Consider the following 11,954-nt stretch of genomic DNA (forward strand, 5'->3'; position numbering starts at 1 on the left):
GAGAATTGTAATTAGACTCTACTTGCAGATCGGCGTTGAGAAACTTTAAACTCTATATCAGAAATGATGCTGAATTTCTCATACATGGATGATTTCCCAAGCATACAATCAAGAGAGAGAGAGAGAGTAAATGTAGATCCAGTGAACAGCAGATGAAGTTTTGATGAGGCCTAACACTGTACAGTTAGATTGATTGAAGGAGGGGGTTGGGTTCACTGGGAAGCAGACAAACAAGTTTGGAGAGTGGGGGTCGGGTATCCATGAAGAATAATTCTTCAATTTGCCCTAATTCAATGAAAAACGAAAATTAAGGGCTTAATTCCACGGAATACACATGAGAAAATATATGAAAAAACAACGTAGTAGAGAACAACACCACTTCAGTAATTCCACCACAAAGTTTCGAAAGTGCTCGGGACTCCACCATCATCACCACCGTCCCCCCACGGCGGAGGTTGGTCCAACCACCCTTCCAGCACCGTATTCTCAATGTAAACAAAGTCATTCCTCAGCTCCAGAGAGTCGAAACACGATCCCAGACTCGGCAACTCCACGATCTCACTCAATTCTTCTGAGGTTGTGGATAAATCCATGGCAGACACGAGAGACGACAGTGAAGATGAAGAAGATAACCTACTGGACGAAGAAGACGTACTCGAAGGCGATGACAGAAGATGATCGAATTTCTCCATCGCAGCCGCCTTGGCAGCTGCGGCCTGGACGTCACGTGGGCTGAGAGAGACGGGACGGGGGAGAGCAGCAGCGAGCTCGGGGAAATTGAGAATGGCGGAGGCGCCTTTAATGCTCAGCGCTGCCACGTCGTGCGCACGCGCCGCCATTTCAGGGGTAGGCGGGACTTCTTCCGGGGCTCCCGGATTTCGGACACCCATTTCCCCCAGTTTCGCATTCGGACTCCCCGGTAGACTGGGTGCTTGCTACTGGAATTATTGTTGGCTTGTCGAATTCTCTTGATTTTCTTGGCTGTTTCCGGCGACTCCTCCGCCTTCACGGCGGAGGTATCCGGTGGCGAAGATTGAGTTTGAGATAACGAACACGGAGATGATAATGAGAAGAAAGAGTCGGAGCCGTCGGAGATATGGTTTTCAGTAGTCATCAGGAATCTTGAAACTGTATCCAAATTGGGGGTTAATTCTAAATTTAGCAACCTCACAATCAGAGTACTGAGGAACGAGGATTATGGGTGTCTGTGTGTGTGTGTGTGTGCATGTGGAATATTACATTTCCATACTAGGAAATGTACTAATTGGCAGACGAGGTTCTTGCACGGACTAGATCGAATTGAAGAGATGATGAGAGAGAGAGAGAGAGAGGTTCTTGAAGAGTCTAGCAGAGAAATGGAGGAATATATAGTCATATACAAAGGTCATAAGTAGAGCTGCAGCTGCCCTTATTAATCAACAACACTACTCGTTGTTTTTTTCTATCATTTCTCAATGACTCCTCCTACATTCAAGACTTATTTATTTTATTACAAGACAGAGAGAGAGAGAGAGAGAGGTAATAAAAGGGCCCATGGAAGAAATGGGTCATTCTGCTAGAGCCTGTAGTAGAATGGGGTCCCCTTGTATAATACACCACGCAACCCCTTCATTTTCAATTCAACCTTTAGATATATAGATAGATATCTTTCTGGTTTTTCACCTGTGTTATTCACTCTTCACACTGTATATTTATCCACCTATCATCCAATTTCATCAGAGCCATTAATGTGAAATATCGGATAAGAAGAGCTACAGGACCCCTCCATCATCATCATCACCATCCTATATTAATGTTTATGCTCTATTTTATGAATCCTACAAAGTATTACTTAGCATTAGTTATCATGTCTTTATGTTTTTTTATAATTATTATGCAACAATCAAGTTCAAGCTGTAGGTTTAAGTGCTACAATGGTCTGATGAGAGGAATGGAAGTGATTGATACGGGAGCTCCTCTAAGTGTTCCGGTCGGTGGAGCGACTTTTGGATGAATTCTCGACGTGTTTGGAGAGCCTCTTGATAATTTAAATTCTGTAGATACTCGTACTATATTTCCTATTCATCGATGATCCGTATCTGTCTTTATATAGTTAGACCTGTATGAATACATAATTACATCAAATTGAGTAAAATAAGAACAGTACTACTGACTACAAATCTAAAAACAGCTTTGGTTTTAGGTTGTTGTGTAGGGTTGAGAAAAATGGTGGCCTCAAGGCTGATGCTGCTCTCTCCAGGCCATATCTTTATGTGGACATAATGAAAGATTTCCTGAAATTTGATCGGTGGGATTATATTTATTTAAGGGTTAGGGCATGATGATTGATGCAACAAGGCAAGGGGTTACAGTGTTGTGAGACCAATTTCAAACAGCAGCAGCCCAACCCCAGCATTAAAATATTAATTAATGCTGCTATTGTTTAACATTTGGGAACAAATTAATAATATGAGGAAGAGAAATTCAATTTCCTAGGGCTTCTACAATGTGTAAGTGTTTGATAGCTTGTGGACAATGTTGGAGTTGGTCCCAAACGAATGGGACAAGTTGAAGATTTCAGCAATGGGTCCATTTTTTCATCAAGCAGGAAATCAACTTCCTATACTAGTATTTTACTTACATATATATAAATGGGCTTATATTTGCATTTTTCAGACAAGATGTTTTGTCTTTCTAGCATAAATATATACAATTTTTTTTTTTAAAAAGTGAAATTAATATTTTTTGGCTCGTTCTGAACATCTTTGAGACAGGAAAGAGATCTTGAAACAGCAAAATGGGGTACGTGCCAAGAAAGGCAAGAAATAAACTTTTAGGCCCCCTATTAGCGTGGAATTGCATGAATATTTACTTGGGGGTTAAAAAAAGAAAATTAGATAGTATAGATACATGTATATATATATATATATAATTATACTAGAAGAAATATGATTCTGAATGTAATTTAACTACGACTCGATAATCGCCGTTAGCCATTGTTTCTGTAAGTGACAAATATTGATTATGTGTAGTAAAAATTTAAATTTTTGCTTTGATTTTATTTAACTGTAATTAATAGTAATTTTTTAAATTTATCATTTATAGTGTAACGAAAAATCAGTGTTTTTTTAATTTCAATTAATGTTATAAATGAAAAGTGGATGAGCGACATTGATTGGATTCATTTTAGAAATTACATTTTGTATAACACGAGATGATCAGTGCTTTCGTGTGGAATTTCGAGTTATCTATATTCTTTTATTAAGTGAGAAAGACCCTTTAATGTCTCACATATTTTGATCTATTCATTTTTTTTTCTTTTAATTCTTTTCATACATTTGTTCCCTCTTTATATATTATATATTTATTGTCTTCTTATATCAAACTTTTATTATCTATATATATATATTTTATAGAGTAATAAAACTTACAAATATAATTTTAAAAAATTATGCATACACATATAATGTGCTACAACTTTTTAGTAAGAAATAGTAATATTATTGGAAGAAATTAGTGCAAATTGTAACCAATTTTATTGAGTGTTGACATAATTACATATACATTGTCGTTATTTTGAAAAATCATTAATTCCTTTGATATTTAATGGAATTATGTACTTCTTGATGGATGTCTAAAATTATTAACTTTTCTCTTATTGTATTTTTTTTAAATTAAAAAAATAAAAGAAAAGACGGATGAAGTGGAATTAAAAATTTAGAAAATAGTAAAAAATGTCCGTGAAAAAATTTAAAAAAATAATCAAAATTGTAAATGTAATTCACAAGAGCATTTTAGTCTGTTCATTAGATGCTTATTGAAATCAAGAGTATTGATAATTTTTCAAATAATAAAATTTTTTTTATGATTAATTATACCAAATATCAGCAAAAATGGTTGTAATTTACCCCAAAAATTAAGATTTATTAATTGCTATCACTAGATAAGCATGATATATATAGTTACAAATGAATTTGTGCTCCTGAAAAAAGAGAAATTCTTTCTTATTTTTATCTTTTTTAGTAAATGGTTGCTGGAATAACTTTATACATTTATCAAGATTTTTAAGGTGGCCTTTGTTGGGGTCTAACATTATGAGTTGTGATGGTTTGGTAGTAGTTGCATTGATCTTCAACTTTTAGCCATCTATCACAAGTCACACCATCCATTCGGGTCCACCCCCTACGCCCACATTTCCCATCCGCATTCCCATTAACCAACAAAATCATATACCCTGAGCTAGGGGCGACAAATGTCAGTGGTGCTAGATGTAATAATATCAAATTTTATGAGAGAAGAGTGTAATCATTCTATTAAATAATAAATTTCATTTAATTCGTATGAGTTATTTTATCATTTGGGATTGAGAAAACTTCCCTTACATGCAAAAATCAATTCCAAGTAGCAAAACTTGAGGGCCCCCTCTCCCAATTATCCTTCAAATGCATATCAACTCCATATCTTTGTAAATCAAGTCACTCTCACTGTGCAAGCGTATGTTGAGAACGATGTGATTATGCATTCATTACACAAATATATCTTTTGTTTTTTTATTTTGTCTTCCATATAACATGCTTCGATGATGTCTTAACCTAATAGTTATGGTTAAAATTAAGGCCTATGAACAAATTCGATGTCATGAATTTGAATCTCATCGGACGTGTGTGTATTTATCTCACTTTATGTGAGTAATTTATTTATCATTGTTAGTTATATTAATATATATATTGAATTGAGCTATCGAGATAAGCTCTTATAATTTATTTAATTCTGTCTTAATGAGCTTTAATGGCACTTAAGAAATCAATTATTACTTTGTAATTTGTTAGATTCGACCTCACCTTATTTGACTAAGAATTTTGCTTCCTACCCATATTCCACCCTTAATTTGCAAGTGGGATTCCAACTGGGCAGGGACACGTATTTATGTACGCTCTTTGTGGCCTGAAAAATTCAGTCCTCTTAACATTCTTTGTTGCTCTACTTCTCGGAATTTACATTTAACGATAGAAATGTACTGATTGATGATCAGACATAAATCTTGGACTTGTAAGGGAACGTTTGTCACTAAATATCATGCTTTTGTAGTGATATGAAGTTGCTTGTATGCATACCACCACACCTTAGATGGAGACACTGTTTTTGTTTTGTCCCATTTAAGATTTTACCCATAATCGACTTTATCACGTACTTTTCCTATTATTATGGGCCAAAACAAACTTCAAAAACCATAAATCATTTACAAGAGTACTTATAAATTACCTGTCGACACAATTTTTATATATTCATAAAAATAATAAAGTTGTTCATTTGACAACGTTGTAGTAGGAGAAGTGTAAAACATAGCCGAGAGAGAAGGCAAAAAATAAAAAAAAGAATTGGATGTGGGTCAAAGACATATAATTTACTACTCCTTAGGAGATGTGATATGAGTATTAAAAAGCATACACACATATATATATATATATATCAAGTCCTTTTCGAAGGAGAAAATTTTGAAAGGGTTTCATGATGATTGTTATGACATGATAAATTCTCTGACACAACTTCTGACAAGAGTATTCAAGACACTAATGTCATAGTAATTAAAACCCTTATTCTGAGCTGTGCCCTCTTCTCGTTGCAAAATTTCCACCACTTTTTGACTGTGAAAATGATGGTCTGTTAATCAGGGATTTTGCTGTGCAGTGCTGCAATAAATATTTGTCATTCTGGATGGCTATTACACTTTAAATGTCTCAAGTGTGACAAAAATAGAACATAATAACACTGTTTTACACTATATATATATATATATATATATATATTCAAGAACTTGACAGACTCGATGAAGCTTAATTTAATATAACTTCATCTCAAGTCGTTCCATCCATCCAAACGTACCCTTTTAAGACATATAGGAAATATTGCTGTATACACGCAGCAAACTTTAATGTGTTCTTGGGTTTAACCTGTTTCAGTTTTATGAACAGTGCATGTCAAATTCTTGAATATGATCCACATAAGAGAAAGAGGATGAAAGTGATGGTTTGTCCTGGTCCATCTATGTCTATGGCCCCTACACATTTAATGCCCACCATCCACTGTAATAAAATCCATATCATCTCTGCTGCCAAACTTTACTCTCCAGTTCAGGTAACAAGTAATTAATCTATGTGGACCAGTATTCATACTACTCATAACTCAGTTATCTACACTTGCAAGATTATCACAACATGATCTGCTGTAGTTTCATGTGAATAGATATGCATCATATATCTCACCATGATCATACATACTAAGCAAAGGGGCCATGTAAATATGTGTTCTGTCCTCATACTTTTTCTCTATTAATTGAACTGTGTTGATATTTTCTGTTCCCTCACATGTACATCATGTGCCAAGCTAAAGATATGTAATTACAACATTATGATCTGTTTTCTGACCTGGTCATGGTCTGAAAACATGAACAGCAGTCCCTTCTACATGTTTCTGCAAATTTAAAACAGTCAGAAATATTTTTTATGCTTTTACTGCAGAAGTTCCATAACAGGGTCATGTTACAGTCCCCTTTGCAGCAGATGCTATCCATGGCATCGAGACGAGTATTAAAGAGACGTAATGATTCCCTATGAACACAGACGCCGGTAATGGCTTTTTGGTAAAGAAATGTAATCACTTGTGTTTAGGTTAATCAGACATCATTTTGTCTATTGAGGAACGACTAAGAAGGCAAACTTGTTTTGTGTCTTAATATTACTTATCCTAACAAAATAAGTCGAACCTTCATAACCATTACAATTAGTAAACATACACAAGCTTTTTCGTCTATGGATGATGCTGTAGAGAGACTCTCTCAGACAAATCATGAGCCTAAAATTAGATGAAATAACTATCGGAACTTTCACTCATTGGGGAAGATATATTCCATAATTCTGCATTCTAATAATCTTAATCAGTGGAAAAATATTTTAGAGTTGAAGAATATCATGAGGACATTATTGCAGTAAAGGAAGTTAGATATATGAAATAAAGTATTTGTGACTCTGAAAGCAATATCTGATAATTCGACATTAAGATCCACAAAGACATATGTAGTTGGCTTATTGTGGATTACAAATATATAAATGACCAAGAATCAGAATTTAGCTATATTTTTATTGCTATAATCCTAAAGTAAAGAATATCTCAAGGTCATCCTTTTGCAGGTTCGGCTGCAATGATATCGAGATGGATCTAGGCAACTGAATTCTCTATGAACCTAGAGTTATACAAACAGCTGCTTACCCTTTTCTTCGTTTGTGACTTAGCACAAAATCATCGTCATCATCGCTGTCATTTGTTATCCGCTTCTTGGCTTTTGGTTCACCATTCTTGGGAACTGGCTGTGGTTTTCTTGAACTCTCAGGTCTACTTGATGTCGAGGGCGGTGGCGATTTTATGGGAGTACCTGTCCGTAGTTGCTTTTGTTTCCTCTGTTTTTTCTCGTATGCCTTTTTCGCTTTTTCAAGTGACAACAAGCCATGTTCCATCAACCTGCAAAACTTCAAGGTTAAGATACCTATTCTTTCGTATGGCCTTATGATGAAATTCCAAAACTTAGACATATAAAGCAACATATAAGCTAGATATCACCAACATATTACAACATTCCGGTCTGAAAAGGAAATGAAGTATAAGTTTGGCCAACTGTGAGCTTTCTGAGCTAAAAGATCCAACAAGATTGTAAATTGAGTCCCTTGATTATTGAGAATTAGTTACTATCAGAAATTCATGTAGAGAAAAGGTGCAGGATTATTCTACCTTTGCGGACACCACGGAAATTGCAGATACATTTGAACTATATAATCCCAGCACCACTTGGTTGGATTTAACAAACACCAAGTTTCTTTTCAACCCGACTCCTCAGTTACTGAGAGAGACAGAAACCAGAAATACTCCCTGATAGCCGAAACTCCACATAACTAAGTTTGAGCCCATCTTTGAACAGTAAAAATATTTCATCCTAAATAGTTTCCCTCAGAACCTTTACCCCTTCTTATTTCGTACATTTTTTCTGTTGTACAGCATTGTTATGTAGATGCAGTGTACCTTCTTAGTATCCCTATTTGACAGGAAAAGATGAATGCTGGAGGATCCAAGACAACACACTCCTCGTCTATCAACGGCTTAAGAACATATTGAAGTCACTCCATACTACGTAATCCAGAAACTCTAATGCAAGAAAGAGTACAGAAAATTGACCGAAACTAGTCGAGGGCAAGAATTTTTGTTTATTATGCATCTTTTTGTGATATAGGCCCCCATCCTGGAAGAGTATGGAGCAAGTTAGTATTTTCAGTTCTTGACATATATCAGAGAATGGTAACTTCTCTAGATGTTGAATGATATCTTTTCCCCTTATGTTATCCGATTTTCAACAATAAACTCTATAGTTTATCTACCAGGAAAAGCAGAAAATGTTCTCAGTATTTGACCATCAGTGCATGCGTCATCACCAACCAAAGTATATGGATGAACACTGAAACATAGATAGTATAGGCATCCAGGATACTGGTCTAGGTTGCCCGGTCTAGGAGAAATAAAAGTACATGGCAGCAAAATTCCATAGATATCAAACAATTGATCTAACATAAAAGTAGTTGGTGTAACTTACCTAGGCACATTATTTACAATAATTTGAAACACTTGGCAATCTAATTAATATATACCAAATTATTACATAAAAGAAGATGAGCATATACTGGTCCATATGTTGATTAGTGATGACTTGCATTCTCGTAATATAGTGTCCTCATGAAAAATGAGATTTGAGAACCTAAATTATGTCAACGAAAAGTTTACTCAACAGAAGAGCCCAAATATTTTAAGAAAACTCACCAAAATTCAGCCATTTCACTTGAAGGTATCTGCTTGGATAATGACTCATAAAATAGTCTCAATGGTTCTCGCTGTGAACCAGGAGCAGCAACATGGAGAAGATGAAGGGATTCAGTCAGCAAAAATTTCTACAGAAATGAACCCCATAGTACTAAGGTACAAGTTACAAGAGAAGATACAGAACCTCTTCAGGAACATCATATTTCTGGCCGGGCAAGGAATAAACTTTCTTCTCTCTCGTTTTGGGCACCGTTTTTGTATCAGCTTTTGATTGACTTGATGTTTTCTTTATCTTCACTTGATCAATACATATCACATATCAGTTAGAGCTATCCCAGAACTTCCAACCTTTAGCTTTAATTAAAATTAACAAAGATGAATAAACATACACGAAATAATTTAGATAATTGTTCATGCACCGACCCCAGATAAGGGCAATGTTAATCAGCAGAAATAAAAGACAGAAGAAAATTGAAGAAAAAAACCATCCTGTTCGTGCAAGCAAATATTGCAAGACATTAGATTATTCAACTATCTTAGCTCAACAGATTTTGATTAGCAAACTGTAAAGTAGAAACTCAAGCTATAATTCATGGAAAGGAAGATAATCCAAATACACACTCACCCACCAAACTCCATTTCTCCAAAAAACCAATTAGGCCTAGATTTGCCTTAGGGTTTTAAGCTAAGCAATACAGCATAGAAAAACCAATTGGCTGATAGATCAGCTGTAATATCTCCAATAAAGCACCTCTGTTTTCCTTATGGAAGCATTTTGATGATGAAACTAGTAAAAATCTCAAACTGACTGATAAAAACCAATAAGTTTAAGAAACTGCCACCTTATAGAAGAAGAAAGATAAAGATTTGAAAATTGAACTGTTAAAAATAAATAATCTTCTGAAGATATGCACATCCCAGCTACAGATATTACCAGACAGACCAAAGAAACACACAAAATCCAAAAATTAGCATAGAGAGCACTGGTCTTTGCAGATGGGCACCTCAATTTTAGCAACATAATAGATAACTGAATCATGAAAAATTACAAAAAGGAAAAAATGAAAAAAAAGGTAATCTTTGCGTATGGATACCGTTTTGGAGGCATTGCTGCTGGATCCGTTCTTCGCATCAGCAGCAGAATTCTTGATTGATCCCTCAACAGCTTTCTTATTGGACGCAGATGAATCAATCTTGGGTTTTGAAGATGACAGCCCACCTGCAGTACTGGGCTTCGATTTCATCAAATTACTGGATTTTGTGTCTGCGGCCATGATTTCTTCACTTGTTGTTCTGTTATTAATTCTGTGTCTAAAAACCCTGCCTTTTTACTCGGACAATCCTATGTTCCACCCGATCCTGATTCTCATACTTATCATTCAAGTTGCAATTTCATCTGGGTTTTCTCCATGGATGTTAAAATTAAAAGGATGAATTGGGGCAAAAAGAAGAAGATAACAGTAGACAAGACAAAAGTAGTTGACGAGCTTTTAACTGTAAAAACCGATATTTACCTGATATTACTGTTACATTGGCTGAGGTGGTTTTGGGGCAACTGATGAAGAAAGAAACAAAGACAATTGATTGGACAGCCTAAATTTTGTAAAAATCCAGAAAGATTTTGGAGAAAAAAAAAAAAAAAAAGGGAAAAGAAGGAGGGATTCCAATCTAATGTAAAAAACCAGAAAAATTTGGAAAAAAAAAAAAAAAAAAAAGGGAAAAGCAGGAGTGATTCCAATCTAATTTGTTGCAGTAGTTCAATGAGATTTCCATGACCTTATTTTACTTGTTTTATTTATTATTTATTTTTTATTTCTAGGTTCTTAGGAATCATTTACCTAACATATATTTTCATATTCTAAATTCATTTTGATATGTGACGAAATTGAATAAATTAAAATGTGAAAGATTTGCATATTTTTTTTAATTTATCCTACAAATATTTATGACGCTATTTAAAATTTATAAGATATTAAATTTATGAAAAAAACGACTAATTACATCATAAAAGATGGAAGATTCCGTTAAATGTAAGAATACAAAATGATATTTTTCATTATTACCAGGTAGTTCTCATGGGCACATCAAATGCCAATATATGAATCAAATCTTTGTTTCTTTTATTTTGAGATTGTTTTTTGTATTTGTTTTTCTTTTAGAAAAATAAATAATTATTTTCTTTGATATATTTTTTAAATTTTAAAAAACCAAAAAAGTATATTAATTTTTTAATTTTTTATATTGTAAACTCAAACATTAAAATCACATAAAAAAAATATACTAAAATTTATTTTTTAGGTTAAATATTTATTTGAATATATATTATTTTTTTTAGATGTATAGTAATAAATTAAAAAAAAAACTCTAAACCCACTCTTTCGAAACCCTCCACCACCTATAGACAACGCATCCCCCGATTTGGGGATGACATGACTGTTCTTCTGGATATAGTCGACGAGCCGAAGTGGAGGGCAGCGGCGAGGCACGAGGTGAGGGGTGATTGTGGGGGGATGGCGGAGGGTTTGCAGGGGTGGGGGTAGGGGGTTAAAATTTTAATTTTTTTAATTTATATCTATTCATATAATAAATCATATATATGAATTATGACAATTTAATTTTATAATGGTAATTTATTTTTTAATTACAATTATATTTTAAAATGGAAGTTTAATTTTAAATATTATCTACGATAAATGATATAATATATTTAAAGTAAATAATAATTTTAAATTGGTTAATAACATATGTTTGTTACAGTTGATTAATATTTATATTTAAAAATATGAATTTTAGTATATTAATTTCATATGTGATGTTAATTTAAATAATAAAAAATTAAAAATTGATATATTTTTTTGATATTTTAATATTTAAATAAGTATATTAAAAAAATAATTATTTATTTATTTTAGGAGGAAGAAAATATAAAAAAGAAAAGACCATATGCAAAGTAGGGTAATTTTATAAGATTATGAAAAGTATTTTAGTCAATTAAGTCAAAAAAGAGATTATTTCTTTTTTCAAAATATGGGATTTTTAGTCTTTTTGAAAAAAATATAGAGAGATAAATAAAATTTAGGTATTTATTGATCAAGTCAATAACTATTGACTAACGA

General features: G+C 33.6%; 2 protein-coding genes across 2 annotated transcripts; both read right to left on the minus strand.

Annotated features, from left to right (window-relative positions):
* On the minus strand, positions 123–1,458 carry LOC105164742 (ethylene-responsive transcription factor TINY-like). The gene is given in 2 exon segments (XM_011083485.2): positions 123–853; positions 856–1,458. Coding segments are annotated over 2 exon segments (732 nt in total). The 5' UTR covers positions 1,115–1,458; the 3' UTR covers positions 123–380.
* LOC105164743 lies at positions 6,982–10,325 on the minus strand. The gene is made up of 4 exons (XM_020694883.1): positions 9,933–10,325; positions 9,023–9,130; positions 8,839–8,909; positions 6,982–7,494 (listed from the first exon to the last, which is right to left on the minus strand). The coding sequence occupies exons 1-4, from the start codon at positions 10,110–10,112 to the stop codon at positions 7,242–7,244; spliced, it is 612 nt and encodes a 203-aa protein (XP_020550542.1). The 5' UTR covers positions 10,113–10,325; the 3' UTR covers positions 6,982–7,241.

The sequence above is a fragment of the Sesamum indicum genome, linkage group LG6, assembly GCF_000512975.1.
Source record: "Sesamum indicum cultivar Zhongzhi No. 13 linkage group LG6, S_indicum_v1.0, whole genome shotgun sequence".
NCBI lineage: Eukaryota > Viridiplantae > Streptophyta > Magnoliopsida > Lamiales > Pedaliaceae > Sesamum > Sesamum indicum.

What these genes read in the sequence shown, in the direction of transcription:
- LOC105164743 (XM_020694883.1), bottom strand. Translation starts at nt 10,112, where the DNA reads ATGGCCGCAGACACAAAATCCAGTAATTTGATGAAATCGAAGCCCAGT. An exon ending in GCAGCAATGCCTCCAAAACG is followed by an intron (nt 9,131 to 9,932) that starts GTATCCATACGC and finishes GATCAAGTGAAG; the next exon opens with ATAAAGAAAACATCAAGTCA. An exon ending in AATATGATGTTCCTGAAGAG is followed by an intron (nt 8,910 to 9,022) that starts GTTCTGTATCTT and finishes CCTGGTTCACAG; the next exon opens with CGAGAACCATTGAGACTATT.